The 20,769-nt window shown below is 31.8% G+C and overlaps 1 protein-coding gene across 2 annotated transcripts; it reads right to left on the reverse strand.

The window, feature by feature from the left end:
- Nucleotides 1-2,284: 2,284 nt before the first annotated feature.
- On the reverse strand, nucleotides 2,285-11,921 carry LOC110655310 (uncharacterized). Of its 2 annotated transcripts, none has more exons than XM_058138101.1 (5): nucleotides 11,574-11,921; nucleotides 10,645-10,787; nucleotides 10,149-10,279; nucleotides 2,885-2,998; nucleotides 2,285-2,674 (listed from the first exon to the last, which is right to left on the reverse strand). In XM_058138101.1, the coding sequence occupies exons 1-5, from the start codon at nucleotides 11,823-11,825 to the stop codon at nucleotides 2,523-2,525; spliced, it is 792 nt and encodes a 263-aa protein (XP_057994084.1). In that variant the 5' UTR covers nucleotides 11,826-11,921; the 3' UTR covers nucleotides 2,285-2,522. The 2 variants fall into 2 exon arrangements, with proteins under 2 accessions (XP_057994084.1, XP_021667257.2); XM_021811565.2 differs by having other exon boundaries at nucleotides 10,149-10,333.
- Nucleotides 11,922-20,769: the final 8,848 nt, after the last annotated feature.

Below are 20,769 nucleotides of genomic sequence, written 5' to 3' on the forward strand. Positions count from 1 at the left end.
AAGAATAAGAATTCTTGCCACGCCCTTTAGAACTTCTTCCTCCTCCTACGTTTGAATTGTGAGAGGCAAATTGAGCCAAGGGAGGTACCAAATTTTCAACAGTCAAAGTTTCAAACTTCAATTGTGCTTCTTCACTAAGAAGCAATGCATAAAAATCGTGGTATATAATTGGCATATTATGTGCCTTAAGAGCCTAAATAAAAGGATGATATGTTGAGTCAAGTTCTTCCAATATGTCATTCACAAATGATTCTTCATCAACAAAACAATTTAATGCCGCATATTGATCAAAAAATTGATTTTGCCTTCTTCATATAGTCATCAATAGAATCGGATCCTTTCTTTAGATGTTTAAGTTGCTTCTTTAACTGCATTATTTGTGTACAAGTGCTAGTGGAGAACATCGTTTCAAGTTTCTGTCATGCTCCCTTGGCAGTGGACATGCCAACAATTTCTGGAAGAAAGGTGTTAGAAATGGAGCATAAAAGTCAACTGAGCACCAACTGATCTTGTCGAAACCAGCTTTCATACTGAGGATTGACATTGTTGTCATCTAGCAAATGTTGCGGTGGAGAGGATGTTGAAGAGATATGGCTTGAGAGATTATAACCATATAGAATCAGCATAATTTGAGTTTTCCATAGGAGATAGTTGTTAGAAGTTAATAGGCAAATATTGAGCTACATTTGGGATAGTGGAAGAGATGGATGATGAAGAATTAGAAACCAGGGTGTGGTAGCAATTGATCAAAGAAGTTGTTAAGCTATACAGCTCTAATACCATGTAGAATTTTTAAGAAGCAAGCCATGTATTTCATTAATTGTGAGTTGATATATATACACGGCTAGAACATAATGAATATCTAATGCAAGAGATAATCTTAACTATTTACAGTTTGTTACATCACAACTACAAGATAAGAAGAGATATTCGGATGAGCTTCAGATAAGCCTTATCACATTATAAATTACGATTTAAATATTTTTATTACTTGAAAATAAGAAAATTATTTTTAACTATCTTCGTTAGAAAATTGGATTAAATTAATATCAGATAAAAGTTGCATCCTAATTTATTTTGTTGACTTCCTTTAGAATAAAACATTTGTAAGAAAAAAAATTCAACTAAATTCTTATACGATCATACTTGATTTCTATTTTTTTTAAATATTTTTTTTTAAATTAAAAAAAAATTAAAACTTTTAATTGCAAACATGAGAATTAATAAAAAAGAAATCAACTTAATTGAATTCTTGTAAAATTTTATTTTTCAAATAAGGGGATTAGGTTAAGTTGAAGTATAGTTATGGAGCAGCAATGCAAGGCTGTCCAACCTTCTTATTGCTAGAAATTTTCATAGAACTTAGTTGATATATATGGGAAATTTTGACATCTTTCATGCTAGTGGTTGATCATTTCTTTCCCTGTCTGCATTGATTATATAAAGTACTGAATTCTTGGTGCCAAATTGTATGATTGATGAATATTGATGCGCTTTCAACTAAGTACACAGTAGTCCTAAATGCGCTAGTTTTTGTTCTTGATGGCACTAAAAAAATAGAAAGTGTCTACAATCTAACATGCCAAATTTTTTCTATATAGAAAATCCAGATTGATGACTTCACCACACACAATCCGCCATCCAATGATATCAACAAAGCATTCAATTTCATAAAAGAAGGGAAGTATTTACGTTCTGCAATCCACATGCCAAACTAGCTCTTTGGTTCTCTCTCTCTCCCAACAAGACATTAAAAATAAAGTGTGGGGAGGGTCAAGGCTGGGTATTGGCCTGTCATTTGAACTTCAGAATTTTGTTATTTATGTTAATGGTTTACAGCTTATTTCTTATCATGGAAAGCCAGTGCAAGATTCTCTCTTTTTTTTTTCTTTTTTTTTTTTTCGAATTATGCGTTAAAAATAAAAGAGAATCCCTTTGAAAATGCCTCTGTTCAGTTAAAAGATTTTGGGATAACATAGGTTCAGGGCTTAGTTCGAGGAATAGGAAGGCTTGCTTATTGAATATTTGCGTTAGTATGAAAAATCCCTGTAAAATAATGTAGTAGACTTAGGGGCACCATTATCTTCTTGGAAAAATAAGAGGGAAAATACCCTGGAGTCCTGGACTGGACTTTGAAGGATTGCTTTTCTGCTAAAGATTATAGCCTACCAAGAACAGTATTTTAATGAGTTTTCTATATTCTTTATGCCCCTGTTCTGTAGGACCTCCTTTTTAGCTTTCCCATGTAATTCCAGTTCAATTAATTTTATGCTGCAAAAATTACTAAAAAAAAACTCATGATCAGAGTCCATCTTTGTATAATTTTTAAAATGAAAATAAATTCAGAGCAAGGATTACACATTTTGAAAAGAAAAATCACAAGCAAATTAAGCGAAAGGCACATGCAAAATGAGCTTTATCAAGTCTAAACGTACAAGTACGCAGTACAGAACTAATTTGCTACTATCAACCTTGCCCCAAAACTCACCACATAAATAAGCAAATATAACAACAAGATACTTTCATGTAACTTTCACTGGCTGAACTAATTTCTTTGTCAGAACATACAACACCATCCGAGAGCTCCAGTAATCTGGATGCCACTGTGTCTGCTCCACACGGCCAACCATAAAATTCTTCATTGCAGCCTCCAAGAAGTATTCAAGTACAGTATCTGCTCCACAAAGAAGCATTAATAATTTTAAATCACTACGAGTGAGAGAGGCAGAGAGAATGACAGACTACCACGAGTCCAAATTTTCCAAGGCCAACCAGAAAAATATTTCCATTGCAGCCCAAGTATCTAAGTGTTTCTGCCCCAGCAAGAAGCATAACAAATTTTTAAATGATTATAAGAGAGGGAGGGAGAGGGTAAAATTCTCACCATTCCGAAGTTCTCCAGCCAAAAATATTGTTGTTTGGATTCCACATAGTTGCATTAATGTGTCCAACAAATCCATCACAGCCTCTTCACTATAAATCACATCGGAGCCTAAAACTGGAAAAAGAGGGAAAATCAGTGAAATTAAAATGCATACAAAGAATTCCTACTAGAATGAAGTAGAGTTTGCAGTAAATCCACAGATAACTTAGATAATTCATGGTTTACTTTTCTTGGCCCAGGTGCTCTTTGGGAATGAGGTAGATGGAGTTGGGTAAACAGTGAGAGGAATGAATTCTCTTCTTATGTTGCTCTCTTCTCAGCACCCCAACCCACCCCCCCCCCCCCCCCCCCTCCCCCTTCTTTTTTTTTTTTCTTTTCTTTTTCGTAAATCTACATTGCAAACAAATATTTCTTACTCTAGTTTTTTCCCCTAAATCTATTGGTAACTTGGTTATCTAACAAACATTAAACAGGTAGCTAAACAAACATGAAAAGCCTAAAACAAGTTTGTTCACAAACATAAACAATCGAGTTCACCTGTATTAATGTTCATTTGTTTATTAAAATACTTGAAATTTTTATTTATACTTACTCATGTAACTTCAAAAATGAACTTGAACATGCATTCACCAAGCTTATTCATGAGCTATTCAGCAAGAACACTAGTTCACTTTAGACCCAGCCAAAGGCCCGTTCTTGGACCAGACCAAGACTAGCCCAAATCAAAACCCGGAACCGGCCCTGGTCAATGGTTCAGGGCCTTCAACTGGCCCTAAACCAGGATTAGGGGGGCCAATTAAGGGCCCTCTTGTAGACACCTATTTTTTATCCCTTTAAATGACTGTTTTGTAATGGCAGTGAGGAGCCCTATGATGAAAATGCCACTGGATGGCAAAGAATTTGGAACACTTTGAAGACTTATGGAATGGTAGGAAAATTAATAAAATAAATTAATTTGTCATTTTAGGAAAATTACATTTTACAAAAATTATTGCATTATTTGGAAAATAAAAGGTTTTTAAGAGCTTATTGAGCTTAATCTAATATTTTTTAAGGTTTTAAATACATGGGAAATATTTAATTGAGCTAGAATGAATAATGAAGCCCATTAAACTTTTAATTTCAGCCATTAAATGAGTGCGGGCTTGATTTTGAGCTTTATTGAAAAAGCCATTTGGTTAATTAATAAAATAACAAAAAGAAAATAAATAAAAAAAGAAAAAGGTGCATTGTCGTTTTTGAAGGATGAGTATATCCTTTTTCTTTAATTTTTAGTTATTTATCTTTTTAAATTCTAAAAATCTAATTAGATTAGGTTAGCTTATCTAATCACTTTCCCTATTATAAATACATTATTATGATTAAGGTTTTAGGGAGAGATGGGAAGGTGGCTAAAAATTAGAAAATTCTAGGTTAATTTTCTGAAATTGTAGTGTGTGAAAGACTACTTTCTAGTAGTTCTTTCTTCATTCCACAAGAATTGCACACAGTTTTATACATTTATACTCCATTCACCATAAATTTCATATAGTTTTAGGTTAAGTAATTTAAATAATCACCAAATATTTTATTTTGTTGTATTTTTGACATTCTGAAATCTTCCAATGTGCCAATGCTGTCTCACAATTCCAAGAAAATCAATTAAATAAAAGTATGTTTCTGATTGGGCACCTATAGTTTCTCTTAGTTGCAATTTCATCACTTCTATTATTCATGCATTTTCATTATGTAATTGTTGGATTTAGGACTTGAAAATAATTTTAGTAGATTTATTGGGTTATTTTTATATGAAATAGCCTTTTATATCACTAAAAAAAAATTGTTTTATAGGTTTAGATATTAATTTTTGAAGTTATGAACTGAATATGGATTTTTTTTTATGATACCCGAATTTATAAATTTGTTCAGGGGTCAAATCTTGCTTATTTTCAGTCATTCTTTTTTCTGTGTTCGTTTAAGATATCTAGTTTATTCTCATATTTTTATATTTACAAAATCCTTAGTAGACTGGTGTGAGTAATTTTTGCAAAATTATTGTGCAATGCTATCTAGATTTTGGTTTTGGTCAATTCAATTAAGTTTCCTGATTTGATCTTTGATAGAATAATTATTTTCTTTTTACAATTCTTTAGTTTGATATGTTAGGTAGCTTCTACTAAATTTTTATGATTTTTCATGATGTTTTAGTATTTTTCTTTGATTTTATGAAGTTGCTGCCTGATTTTAGGGTTTCTGCATGTAGGTTAGTTTTGGTCAATTTTACATTTTTTTTAGTATCAAATTTAAGTGTATTGATTTTTCCAAGTTTGATATGTTTAGGATATCAAGTAATTTTTCTAGATTTTTTCTAATAAATTTTGTATTCTCCATGGATTTTACAAAATATTTGTACAAATCTAGAATTTTCCAAATCTATATTATTTTAGTTACAATTCAACTCAACTCATCATTTATCCCAAAAATTATTTTAGTTACAATTAAATTTTTTTATTTTTTTAATTAATTTCTGATAATTATACATATTAGATCTACTGGAATTAGGATTAAATAATTGTCTTAGATTTGGAGACTTTAACTAGTTAAAATTAATTATAATCCTTCTTTAATTTAGTTTAGTTAATTAGGTTAATCTTATCTTTGATTTTCTTTATAAATTTTCTGTTTAAACTCAACTCAACTCAACTCAATTAAGTCTTTATCCCAAAAATTTGGGATCGGCTATATGAATTCGCTTTCTCCACTCTAAACAATTTTGGGTTAAATCCTCATAAATTTTAGTTCATGTTGTACTACTCTTCTCCAAGTCAATTTAGGTCTACCCCTTTTTTTCTTTCTATCCTCTAACCTAATGTGCTCTACTTGTCTAACTGGAGCCTCCGTATGTATACGCTTCACATGACCAAACTACCTCAATCTCCCTTCTCTCAACTTATCCTCAATTGGCACCACTCCTACCTTTTCTCTAATACTCTCATTACGGATTTTATTTAGTCTAGTATAGCCACTCATCCACCTTAACATTCTCATCTCTGCAACTCTTATCTTAGACGCATGCGACTCCTTCAATGCCCAACACTCACTACCATATAACATAGCCGGTCGTACGGCTGTACGGTAAAATTTTCCTTTCAACTTATTAGGAATCTTGCGATCACATAAAACTCCCGTGGCACATCTCCACTTCAACCATCTGGCTTTAATCCTATGACTAACATCCTCCTCACATCCCTCATCTACTTGAAGGACTAAGCCGAGATATTTAAAGTGATTACTTTGAAACAGTACCACTCCGTCCAAACAAACTCCTTCCCTATCACCAGTTTGGCCTTCACTGAACTTGCAATGCATGTATTCTGTCTTCGTTCTACTTAACTTAAAGCCCTTTGACTCTAGAGTACTTCTCCAAAACTCTAGCTTTCTATTAACTCTTTCTCGCGTCTCATCTATCAGATCAATATCATCCGCAAACATCGTGCACCAAGGAATACTCTCTTGTATATGTTTCGTCAATTCATCTAAAACTAATATAAAAAGGTAAGGGTTTATAGCTGATTCTTGGTGTAATCCAATTGAGAATGAAAAATCTCTTGTGTCCCCTCCCACTATGCGCACAATAGTAGTTGCTCATTCATACATATCTTTCAACACTTGTATGTACCTAATAGATACTCTCTTTTGTTCTAACACACTCCATAGGACATATCTTGGAATACTATCATAAGCCTTCTCCAAATCAATAAAAACCATGTGTAGATCTTTCTTCACATCTCAATATTTCTCCATCAAGCTTCTAATGAAAAAGATCGCTTCCATAGTTGAACGACCGGGCATGAACCCAAATTGATTGAGAGAGATAGAAGTATCATGACGTAGTCGATGCTCCACAACTGTCTCCCACAATTTAATAGTATGGCTCATAAGTTTAATTCCCCTATAGTTCTAGCAACTCTGTATGTCTCTCTTATTTTTAAAAATAGGTACTAAAATACTTCTCCTCCATTCATCAAGCATTTTCTTTGAGTTTAGAATTTTATTAAAAAATTTAGTTAACCATTCCACTCCCATATCTTCCAAACAGTTCAACACTTCAATTGGTATTCCATCGGGTCCACAGGCTTTAACCACTTTCATTCTCATATATTTTCTGTTTATTTAATTTAATTAATTTTTGTATTTTTTATTTTAACTTAAATCCTTTTTTATATTTTTCAGTTATTTTCCCATGTAAATTAATTAAATGAGCCAAAGCCTACTAAAGAAGCCCAAAAGCAAAATTGCAAAGAAGGAAGGTGTGCAAAAAGATTTTTGGTTGACAAAAATGAAAATTTGGAATTCAAGGCCTCTTGCATGAAGTTAAATGGCTTATAACCTTATAATAGTTGTAGGTTAATTTATTTAATTTCTATTTTTGGGATGTAAAAGTCATTTTAAGGTTTTAATCTCTATTCTCCTCCCTCTTTCTTTAGTTTAAGGCTTTAATTTTATTTTGATTATTTTGAATGTCTTCAAATGGACTTTTCACATGTAATTGGACTTAATAAAAATACATATAAGGGAATATGGTAATTAATGGGCTTTCAAATACATAACCTAGATATATTGATATGTTTGGGACCCTCCTCTTCCTCTTATGCATGTACTTTAGATTAAAACAGTAAGGATTCTTTCTTCTGTATGCTATGTATGACACGTAAAAATGACTTGGCATGTAATTAATATAGTTAAACATACATGTAGAGTAAGATAGTAAACAAGTTAATTCTTTTAACTTAGAAACATCACATGATAAGACTTTCTATGCGCATGTACCTATTTGTTTATTTTGAATGGTTGAATTTAAATGTATGTGTAACCTTAACTTGCATAAATGTATGTTAGAAAATTAATAAAAGAAATAATAAGACAAGCTTTAGAAATCATTAGTAGATGCAGGCTCTTGTCCTAAGGTAAGTCCAGGCGAAGAGGTAACACCTTCCCTCTCTTGTACCCACTATCTCGAACCTAGGCTATTAGGCTCATGCTAAAAGGACAGTGAACCTCTGCAAGGGATAAGTTGCCACTTATGTCCCTTCTATGATTGATTCCTTTCCTCCGCCTTAGTGACATTAATATCCTAGCATCGTAATAGCATTATTGGAGGACGATGTTAAACCAGATTCAAGAGTCCCACACCTCCCTTCTTGAACTGATCCCAAAGTAGGTCAATTCAAACCCGCAGTTCCGAAAGTCTTTTTAATTTTTTTACGTCAAAAACTAAATTATTTGGCTTATAAATGAGGTCTAAAAATTTATTATAGTTTGATAATACAAGGGCAGAAACAAAAGCCGTTTCGAATGAAAACCGTTTTGAATTGAAACCATTTTTGAACCAGAATCAGGCCAAACTAGCGGTTTCAGCCCATGTTCAGGTCTAGCCTACTTGTACCATAATAGGGATGCAAGCTTAATTGAGTTGAGTTCTCACTTGTAATCATTTCCATTACCCGATTTATATATCTAATGAATTTGCAAGTCAATTATGACAAGTAAACTTTTTTTCCAGTAAATAGTTTAGGCGTTAATGTACTAGTATGTTGCAATTTAAGTTGATTCTTCGATCACTATGAATATGAATAATTTTGTTACATTACAGAAAATCACCATAGCAACAATCACAATTTTTACGATTTAATTGCGACACACCAAAATTGCAACTGCAATCTAAAACCATGCTTCTAGGGACAGAGCCACTGCGGGGCTAAGGGCGGCATAGGGCCCCCCTCAAATTTTGAAAAAGATTAGGGGTATGATAGTCCTTTAAACAAAAATAAAAGTTAAATTACCTTAAGCTCCCTTACGTTTAATAAAATTAACATTTATATCTTTTTTTTTTTAAGAAATGTATTTAATGTAGTACTCAATCAATTTTTTAATTTTATAACAATTTACTTATACAATTAAAATATTATATAATTAATCTCTATGATTTTGCTTTAAATAACATTTTAGTCCTCGAATTTTTAGGCAAAATTAATTTTAATTTCTAAGAAAATCAAAGATAAGAGACAAATGTTATTTTATCTAAAATATGAGACAATAAAAGTTATTTAACGTAAGTGAGGGATTAAAATTTAATAAAAAGATTAAATTTTATATTTTTTTTTTAAATAAGAACAATTTAATTCAATTCTTAAAAACTGAGCATGCAAGTGTGAATTTCACTAATTATTAATAAATTTAATAACTTCTCCAAGAGAAGAAAATCCAACCCATTTCTCTTTAGGTAAACAATGTGTTTAGAGTTTTAGCTAAAAAATTTGAAAAAAAAAAATTTACACTAAAAATCAATAAGGATTTATAATGTCGCACATTTTTAGAGCTATTATTCTACCAAATATATTATAAAACAACAAAGCTAGAAATTTCAATTTCATGCTTAGATTTCTCAGTAAATTAATAACAAAAGATCAATTTTAGTGCATCCTTTCTCTCTCTCTTAGTTAATCAATGTAACATTCTATTGTGTTCGGTGAATTCTCTTTAATAGTAAAATTTAATGAGTTAAATAAAAATGGTAGAGATCTAGATATATACTTTTATGCAAAATTCTATCTAATTTCTTAACTTTTTTTTCCTAATATCAAAGTTGAGGTAATTGAAAGAAATAGTTAATGTTCAAAATTGTAAGCCAATAACAAATTTATCAATATAAAAAATAGAAATGTTTATCAATTTGTTAAAAAGCTTGTAATTTCAATCTTCATAGAAGGAAATATATGTATTTCTATTATTCTTTGAAAAGACTATTAATCAATTCTTTATTATTTTTATTTTTACGAGAAAATATATGTATTTATTTTCATATAATTATTTAAAATGGGCCCTTCTAAATAAAATTTCTGGCTCCATCACTGCATGCTTCTACGTCCTCCATAGCTAAAGCTGTAAAATGGAGAATGCAGTTTTCATTTTACAATCTCAACAAGTAAACTTTTCCAAGTTAATATTTCCATTAAAGAAATTTGAAAAAGCCTCTAACTGTAGAATTCTTTTAAAAGACAACACAGCAAATACTTGAAAACATTAGCATATCCAATTCCTAAGCAGATGGAGAAGACTAAAAGACATATAAGAACCCACAAAACCAATCAAAACATGATTTTTTTGCTTTTCTTAATTTAGAGGATTGGTATTCAGCATTTGTTCGGTCAATATCAGCAATAAGAAGAAAAAGCACCATGCAGTTAATAGTATATGTTATGCACAGATAGAAAGGCATACTTACTGTAATCGGGTACAGGTTCCACCAAATCTTGGTCAGGCTCATCCCCCCATACGAGTTCTCTCACAACTGCAAAGCCTCGCAAATCTTCATCTCTCAGATTGGATTCAATATTCTTCTTCAGTAGCCTCAATCTATCAGGGAGATCAGTGAGTGTAACTTGAGCACCCAACAGAGCTGCAATGCAGCTGGAAACCAAAAATTTGAGTGAACAAGTTCAATTGAGAAAAAGAAACAGGATAACTAACAATAAAAATTACACTATTCATGCATCTCTATATAAGCTAACCATATAGATTTAATGAGTTTGTTTATATGAAAACAGGCCAAATGACCTTAGTGGTAGACCTTCTGAAATTGGTTTTGACGACATATTTTTCAGCCATTGTATATCAAGTAAAGTTTTTTAAGAAATGCTAAAAGAAGACTTCTTTAAAATATAAAAGATAATTCAATTAAGAAGGCAAAAAGAAGACATTGAGATAGCAATTATATTTACCCTACCAATCCACATCCTGCACCCAACTCAACAACCTTCTTTCCTTGAAGCATAAGCAACTTGGAATCCACAGCATGCTCCAAGAATTTCCCCAATACAACCCCACTATCCCACATCACTGAACCAGTTACTCCAGGTGCACCCTGAAATTTTAAGCAATTGTGGTAAAAGAAACGAACATAGGGATAAATGAACCATAAACACCAACAAGATCTAAAACACTGATAAGATCAAGACAATTTTATGACAAATTCAAATGTTTAAACACAAAAAAAAGTGGGAGGTGGTTCATAGCTCCAGATGACCCAACTGGAGCATACAGACCATGATATATATGCTTGATTCTTGATTTAGAATTATGCATTAAAGTTGGTCATGGCAACTATGAAGAAGGACCTACATCAGCATTGAAACATCTTCCCAACTGGTGCTCAAATTAGATATAAATTAGATATCAATTGGTCAGTGTCCAACAATCTTCCCAACTTTACTCTTCTATTAATCCCTGATTGCCTGAACACCTCGTAGGCCTTTGTCAACAAAGCAAAGCAAATTGTTATAACATCACATACATCTGTCGCCAGAACTACCCCCAAAACATCCTGTGAAAGAATTCAAAGTCCTAATTGAAGATTATCAACAAATAAAGTAGCATTGGCATAAAGACAGGCATCTCAATCTCATAACCTCTAGATTTTATTGCTCGACAGTCCCAAAACTTCATAAAAAAAGCAATCAGAAATTTACCCATCTAGAACTAATTAAAAATCATGAGTAGCATTCTTTTTCCAGGAAATGAACAACAAAAATTGACTGGTACTTCCTATTAAAAATAGCTCGCAAAGGAAGAGTTTAAAACTTGTAGGGTCAAAATCCATTTGAAAACTCAAAAAAAAAGGAAATCCAGAAGCTGAAGTTCCGTAAGGTACCAAAGAAGAAGGAGACTGGAGAATGGAGAGAGAGCGGCCACAAGCATCAAGGCGGAGTTGGAGAGAGGATTGGGAGACGAAAGAATTGGGTTTAGAAAGAGTAGGCTGTTGGATTCCCCAGAGGAGCATTATCTCCTCGGCAGGAGATTCTTGATCGTCCCTCAACACCTTCACCTTCCCTCCGTAGGATCCCATTTTCATTATCTCATTCTCCTCAATTTCTGATTCACCAACAACACTTGCCATAGCCATCGTAAAACTTTCTACTCTGCTCTATTTTCGCATTAACAAGCAAGAGAAAGCGTCGTTTTCACCCACCACTTCTGCTCCATTTTTCTTTTCAATAAATTGCAATTTATTACCTCTATTAAATAATTATATTAAATATATAAGGATTTATTCGTTTACAAGTTTACCCCTAATATTATTAGTATTAAAGTATATAGATTGCTCGAGTATCCAAATAATTTACATTAAATATTAATTTAATTACTTAATTTAAAACTTTAAAATTTTAAATAATTAATATTATAATTTAATTAGTGTAATATAATATATGGATATTTGAAATATTTTTATACCTATTATTTTATTATTATTAGAAAATATTTTTATATGCACAATAATAAGTATTAAGATTGATAATTCATTTAAAAATAAAATTGTAGGAACTTAAAGAATTATGGAGTTCTAAACTACTTAGACCAATTCTATGCCACAATATCACCCATGATCTTGCATTTGACCTCATTTATAAATAATGACACAAGCTTGAGCTTTTCATTGCAATTAAATTTATTTTATATATATGCACATACATGCATAAATATTTTAATGAAAATATAATGTGTTATACATCAATGCATAAAGACCTTTATTGGCAGTCAAGATCAGTATTTAGGTCTCATTGAAACGTGAAATACTCACTTGATGTATTATTTGCAACATGTATTATCTTCACAATAAAAATGTTTATACAGGCATTATTTTTGTAAAAAATCTTCAAAGGCTATAATATCCACCAAAAAGCTTATGGTATAAATCCACCTACCCAAGAAACTTAAGGGATAAATCCGCCTACCTAAGAACTTAAGGCTTAAATTCTTTTGCCAAAGAAGGTAAGGTTTATATCCACTTATAAAGAATTAAGGCGCCCAAGCCCCTACGAAGAAATTGAGGCATGAGTCCGTCTAAAGAGGCGTTGACAAGCCATCTTAGGCATAAGTTTGCCCTAAAAGCATCAACAAGCTGTCCAAGGCACAAGTCCTCCATAAAGGAGTCGATAAACCATCTAAGGCATTAGTTCGCCATAAAGGTGTTGATAAGCCATCTTAGGCACAAGTCTGCCCAATGAAGCATGAGCCACTCAGGCATAAGCCTACCCTGAAGGCATCAATAAGCCATCCAAGGCACAAGATTGCCCTAGGAAGTGTCAACAAGCCACTTAGACATAAGTCTATTCTAAAGGCATCAAGAAGCCATCGTAGGCATAAGTCCACCCTAAGAGGTGTCGACAAGCCACTTAGGAACAAGATTGCTTTAAAGGCATCTATAAGCCATCTTAGGCAGAAGTAAGCCAAAGAGGCATCAACAAGCCATTTAAGTATAAGTCTGTCCTAAAGGCATTGAGAAGCCATTTTAGGCATAAGTTTCCCAAAGAGGCATCAATAAGTCAATGTGGCATAAGTTTGCCCTAAAGACGTTGACCAACCATAAGTTCACTTTAAAGTTGTCGACAAGCCAACCAAGGCACAACTCTACCTAAAGAGGTGTCGACAAGCCATCCAAGATATAAGTGTACCCAAAGAGGCATCAACAAGCCATTCAAGGCATAAGTCCGCTAGAACAAACATCAACAACCACTTAGGCATAAGTCCACCACAAAGGCATTAGATTAGCAACTTAATAAAACAAAGTCCATCAAATAGAAAGGTGTCAAATGGTCACCTAATAAGGCTAAGTCCACCAAATATTCACCAAAGCTCACTAAGGCAATAGTTCATCACTAAGATTTATAAAATACAGCATAATTAATCACCCAAAACTTAAGATAAGCAAATTGTCAAAATTTGTAAAGTTCACTTGTCAAAAAATTTATAAACCTTTGTAGTAATTACTCGCCAAAAAAACATTAAGGCATTCAAAATCGCTTTAAATTCTAAGTGTCAAACTATCTAAATTATAAGGTGTCAATCTGCCTCAAACTTTAAAGCATTAATTCGCCAAAATGTAAAGGCGATAGCACGCCTCAAATTTTAAGATGCTTATTTGTGCAAAGCTTCTAAGGTAGAAGTTTGCCTAAAATCTCAAAGACTTTGTCATTCAATACACCATTTAATATCAAACCTAAAGATTCATACTCGAGGGGGGAATAATGATATATTATCACTCAAAATATTTGAAAGATGGAATACAAATCCAATACAATCATCATCCACTAGGGATAAGTATCCTTAGTTATTTAGATTATGAATCCCATTCTAATTGAGTTTCCTTCAAGATAGGAATCCTATATCACAATCCTAATAACAATTTAATTCTACCCAATGCCTATATAAGGAGATCAATCCTCCTCAATTAGATGCGTAGTTCTCTCTAGTCAATTCTTTATTTTACTCAATTCAATTATTGACTTAAGCATCGAAAAGGTTGCCCAAGGTAACCACCCAGTATTCTCTCTTGTCTTGTAAGTTCATACCTATAGGAAAAATCCAAAAACAACATCAGTTAGTTATATTCTTTGTTGTAATCAATAATTTAAAATAAAATTTAGAAGTAAAATAAAACTAAAAAATAATTATCAAATAAAATACACTAATTTAAATATAAATAAATGAAATTTATTTTTTAAAATTACTTATCAAAAAAAATTATAAATACTTTTTAATTATTTATAAATAATTTTTTAATCATTAAAATTCTAATTATAAATAAATTTTACTTTTTAAGTATATGCTTTATTTTAAAAGTCAATTTTTTAAAAAAAAATGAAATATGTTTTGTTTTTAGGGAAAAATATGAAAAAGTACCATGTGGTTCCATTCATTTTCACTTCAGGGTCTGTGATTTACTTTGTAATAAAGTAATACCATGAGGTTTTGCACCGCTAACAAATACAACTTTCCATCTCCCATTGTTGAAAGTTGCTAATGTGGATTAAAAATATATTTTTTTTTAACAAGTTTATTTGATTTTTAAATTTGAAAATAAAAAAAGAAAGTTGACTTCCTCATTGCCTTCCACTCTCAAGCCCAAGTAACCTTAAACAGAGTAAAAAGTAAGTATTTCATAGATCTCTCTCTTCCTCTGCCATGGCAACCTCTTTACCATTTTGTTTTTAAGCTCTAAATCTTCTTAAAAAGCAGACAGAATCATTAGAGCGTTTGAAAAATTGTCTACAATATTTAAAAAACTCAATGACATTGAAAGCTCAATCTTGGTTTGGGACCTACTGCAATTATAATTTTTCAAATGGCCAAACATTGCATAAGTAATCCAATGTTAAAATATATACTATTAAATAAATCAATAACTTATTCAATTAAAACTTTTAGAACCAAAAATCTAATTCAATATACTAAAGATGCATTTAAGTAAATTCTTTAAGTCATAATAATACCAATAAAATAATATATAAAAACTAAAAATTTATAAAATTTATATTATAAAATTTAGGTTATTACAATCTTCTTCCTTTTAAGAAAATTCATTATCGAATTTTAAACAAAGTAGGGATTTTAGAAAGAATGTGATTAGAACAAGTGCGAGTATTTAATCCTCATTCTCTACATAGATGGTTGAAAGCACTTTGCTACTATTTGCCTCTGCTGTAGCAAGTCAACCAACATCCTCCCTCTAAAATGAAGTTATCACATCTTACTACTCAATGATCTTTTTCCTACCATTTCTGGCACCCACTATACTTCCACTGCTCTCAGATGTGGTATCCCGCAATTCTAGTCTTTATTCCTTTATATTATCAATCTCTGATGCGCATAGATGTGACTCATACTCCTTGATTTGAAATGTCACATGAAGTGCTCTTCTGAAATAACTATTTTTGCATGTACTTTACTCGAGATCACTGTTGGTTCTATAGCCCATTAAAGCTTTAGTAAGACTTTCTCCATGATTAAAGCCCATGTACTCTCAATTCCATGGTATTGCAAACTTCTAACTTCGTGCCACTAACGAGGTTCTTGTACTAACTCCTATTCATCTTAAATAACCTATTCTTCTCGAACTTTTATTTGTTCCTTAGGTCTTATTTGCTACCTCTTTTCTTGTTACTACTAGTATTGATGCCATCTCCAAACTTCTGTATTTGTAACACCCCTCACCCGTCTATGATGTAGCAGAGCAAAGTGTGCTACATTCGATGCCGGAGCACTCTATCTTATCCTGTCGTGTCCATTGTTAATTTTTAAACTTTGTAGAAAATATGTGGTAATATTTTTTTTTATCACAATTTACCTCTATAGAAACTCGGGCAGAGCCTCCTTTGTTTTATTGGCATCTGGCGGGTTCCAATAGTTACCTATCAAAAATAATTTCATATCATATATGTTCTATTCATTTTGTTATATAACATATCATATCATATCTGTTTATTCAATTTCAAGAAAATAATATTTTTCATTCATTCATTCATATGGAAATTATACACAAAAGTTCATAAGCTTATTTTACAGTCTCAAAAATATCAATATAATTTATTACATCATCAACTATAATTACATGAACCAAAATACTAGTCTATAATGGGCCCTACTAAAATATTATAACTGATGAGGTGACTCTGGACTCTAGACTGTAATAGATCTGGATAACTGTAATCAGAGTACTACTATGACGGATGCTGCTATGGCAGTTGCGGTGTCTGATCTCCAGTACTTACACGATGGAAAATCCAACGCACTAAGCAAATTGCTTAGTGGTACATAATCTTAAAGAAAATTCAACTAAATAATTATAAATACTAATTCTATATAAACTTTTGCAATTCTAGGTCACTTGCATATTTTACTACACTTTGGGGATAAATTAATTAGCAGTATCTTTTTTGTGTAATTATTTCATTCTCTGTCTTTTTAAACTCATGTCAGAGTCTTTAAAATCACTTTAGTGTCTTTCATGTTATATCAGTGTATTTCATGTCATATCAGTGTATTTCATGTCATATCATTGTATTTCATGTCATATCAGTATATTTCATATCATATCAGTATATTTCATGCCATATTAGTGTATTTGTGCCCAAGTAACCTATAACAGACTATAATGCTAGATACACAGGAGTATAAGGGTTAGACAATTATATGTCTATCTTGTATACATCTGTCATGTCAGGCATAAGGCCAGTGGGCAGGCATATAATATTCTGTATATAACTGTCTGTCAGGCACAAGGCCAGTAGGTAGGCATCAAGTCATAAATACAATTATGCACAATGGCATCTATCATGTCAGGCACAAGTCCAGCGGGCAAGCTGTTAAAGCCAGAAATATGATTATGCACAATGGCATCTGATACCATAATTCACTGTCTTTGGTGGCAAATAAGGGTACCTATCAGAGCACTTGTAAGCGTTACGTATCGCCGTCCCTGCAAGCCCCTGGGCAAAGAGCCACGCTTCACCATAGTTCACGCATGAGAGCTCCTAGGAATTGTAGGCGTTACGTATCGCTGTCCTTACTTTGCTCTGATACCATTTTCATGTCATTATAATGGGAACATCAGTCCTAATCACATATTCATGTCATTTATAATGGGAATAGTCCCAAGTACATATTTATATAACTTATATATTTATCACTCTCATTATTTTATGTCATGTACTATACATATTTATAGTATTGTTATTTCATATATGATGGAAACATAGGTTCCAAGTGTATTTTCATATAATTTATGTGTTTTGCAAACCATTTAGGTAATTTACATTTTATGTATCAAATAATTTCACGTCACCTTGTAATGGGAAAGTGGGAAAAGTGGGACCCACATACCTATTTCATGTAATTTAGCATGTAGTGACTTATTGGGGATAAGTCAATAATTTATTTTAAGAATCTTTCTTTAGGTTCAGCTTTACTGTTTTGTCTTTGCATATCAAATTGAGCAATTTGTAACTACTGTTTGGCCACACTTCCTCAATGGAAGTTGTTCCTCTATGTCTTGTCTTTATTTTCCTTTTTGAATCATGTCTTTTGGATTTGTATAACTCAAGTTATGGTCAAATAACCATAACTAGGTCAATTCTAAATTCTAATTTCCTTACTAGATAGTTTTGGTATTAAATTTAACTAATTTATTTGGATAGCTTGTAGTAATATTTAGGCCTAGTGTTCTTCATTGGATACGTTGCCCTATGTCTTATGGTCACTCAGAATTTGTAGTTGCACTTTTTCAAGTCATGTAGATTTACTTATAGCCACATTATTAGCTTCGACTCAAATGTCCTATACTAACATGATGATTTCCTTTTAGGTCAGTAGTTTTGACCTGAAATTTAAGCTTTTTACATTCATAATTTGAGGTAGGTGTTTGGAACAAAGTTAAAGCCTTACTTCTTAGGTTTTCAGAATGGTATGGCTCATTTCAACTGAAGATTTCTAGTGGAAGATATGCTTAAAAGACTATTATGGATTCAATGGTCACTTATGTAAATTTCCAGATTTTATACACTAGCTTAACCTAGCCAATTGACCTTATTCTCTTAATTTCTAGGTTTTGGTCAAAATATCAATCTTGTAGGCCTATGTCTTATTAAAATTTTGGCACTGGTTTCAGGAAATTTGGAGTTCTATGGACCAAGTTATGATCTTTTTACTAAAACTGGTCAATTTGCCTAGACAAAGGCAATTCTAGGCTTTTTTTATACTGGACAGTTTTGGTACCCCAACTTGGGCAAACAATTTGACTTAGTTAATGGCATTTCTAGGCTTTGTGATCTTCACAAAAGTTGTAGCCCTATATCTAAGCTTTCTAATGGTATAAATTTCAGGTCATTTGGACCTGTGTAGAGTGAGTTATAGCCAAATGAATGAATACTGTTTATTTGATCAAAATTCTGGGTTTACATTTTGGAAATCCGGATTAGCCAAAATTTTAGGTCATTTTTTAGGTAGAATTATGGCATGACTTCTTCATGGAAATTGGAGTGTTTGGGGTTAATTTTCACCTCCAATTGGCTCATACCAATTGGGATCACACAAGGTCAGTTATGGCTCAAAATGTATACTGCCCTCAACAAAACTCAACCTAAACAAACATTACACTTCTAATTTTCATTCTCCAACTCCTAAACTACAATTTTGGCATTCAAGGCAATTCTAATATCACCAATTCATTTCAATACAATCAATTTCCAACAACACCAACCAAGTCTCCAATAATCAATTCAAAATCCTAATTCAAATTGACAAAGTCAACAATACACATTCCATTAAATTTTCTAGTACCTCAAGCTTCATTCCTCAACATTTAACTCTTTCATTCATCAATACCATTAATTAACATTTACATATATGAAATTAATAATCTCCTAGGTACCTCAAGGCTGCCGAATTGAATATTTGCACAAACCATTAATATTCATTCAAAACCCTACTTCAAAGTACCAACCTCAAACATACACATGACACCAATTGCTAATACATGTAATTAGCTTAATGAACTTCACTAATCATCAATTTACATGTAAAAATTAAACAATCTCATATGCTTTTCTTGGCTGCCGAAATGAGGGGTCACCATTCCTCATCCATTTCTTCAAATTTCACTTCATAACAACTCATTTCAACCTTAAATCATAAATTAAAGAAGAAATGTGAAGAGATTAAGCACTAACCTTTTCTTGAGCTTGTTAAAACCTTGAAATCTCTCCTTCCTTTTGCTGTGTATAGTCTTCCCAAGAGGTAAGGACAAGTTTTTGTGAAGTGATCTTGTGGTTTCATGTGGAAAAATAATGGGATTTAAGCTTGCATGTGAGAGCTTCCATGGGAGAATTTAAGAGATGGAAATTCGACAATGGTTATGAAGTGGTGAAGAATATGAAGCTGAAGTGGTGGAGTTTGTCTTCTTTTGGCTATTTATACCTCCACTAAATATAATTTAATTATTGTTATATTAAAGTTTTGTTATTTCTAATTATACCTCCCATATTTACTTTATTTACATTACACATGTAATTTCATTTTTCATGGGATTTTCAAAATTTTAATATCACTTATTTTAATGGACATTTAGGTCAAAAGTCAACTTTATATATCAATTGACCAAAATGTCCCTCTTCGTTTATAGTCCAACTTTTTCGGTAATACCTATTTAATTCCTGATCCGATGGTTCCTTTAATTTTCATTTTCGTCTTTACCAATTTACTAAATTTTCTTTGATATTTTCAATATCATTTGTTCATCAGTAAACCTTTATTTATGTTCTGAAAATTATTTCCTAGGATTTCCCGCAGTCTTAGGGTAGTCAACTGTCTACGCAGTGACTTCCTGGTATGATCGCCCATTACTACAGTTTTGGCTCGTTTAACCTAGTTACATTTCATCTCTTTTATTTTTCCTTAGTTTTTCTTGTATTTTTTTATTATTTATTCCATCATTTTATGTCTCTTCACTATCATTTAAGTGTAGTTCCAGGCATTTTGACTATCCGGATAGACGTTAGTCGTCAAAACAGTATAACATATGGACTATCTACGGTGAGGGCGTTACAATATTTCCATTTTCATCTTTGTCTCAAGTTTTGAACTTATAGCATAATACTTACCTGTCCATCTTATCTGTCCTCAACATTGCCTTTTTTCACCCTTGTGCCTCTTCCTTTGAAGATATCCATCCCATCCAACTTCAATCTTATTTTTATTTATTAGTTTTAACTTGATTACTAGCTCTATTATTTCAGGAGTTCTAACCTGTGATTAACTTCTACTAGCACATCCTTCATGTCATGTAACATTACACTACTAACTTGCTATTCACATAATTTTCATTTAATTTATCATTAATTATAGTAAAAATAACTAAAATACCTTTAATTATTTCTTCAATCCAAAATAATTAAGTCCCAAAAATTTTATTTTATTAATAAAATAATTCCTTAATTTAAACTTTATATTTAAATAGTTAATATAATTTATATTATGACTAAAATTTAATAAATATAATTTTTTTTATTCAATCT

This window comes from Hevea brasiliensis, chromosome 16, assembly GCF_030052815.1.
Source record: "Hevea brasiliensis isolate MT/VB/25A 57/8 chromosome 16, ASM3005281v1, whole genome shotgun sequence".
Classification (NCBI taxonomy): domain Eukaryota; kingdom Viridiplantae; phylum Streptophyta; class Magnoliopsida; order Malpighiales; family Euphorbiaceae; genus Hevea; species Hevea brasiliensis.

What these genes read in the sequence shown, in the direction of transcription:
- LOC110655310 (XM_021811565.2), bottom strand. Translation starts at nt 11,825, where the DNA reads ATGGCTATGGCAAGTGTTGTTGGTGAATCAGAAATTGAGGAGAATGAG. An exon ending in GCAGGATGTGGATTGGTAGG is followed by an intron (nt 10,334 to 10,644) that starts GTAAATATAATT and finishes TTTGGTTTCCAG; the next exon opens with CTGCATTGCAGCTCTGTTGG. An exon ending in GGCTGGAGAACTTCGGAATG is followed by an intron (nt 2,675 to 2,884) that starts GTGAGAATTTTA and finishes TTTGTGGAGCAG; the next exon opens with ATACTGTACTTGAATACTTC.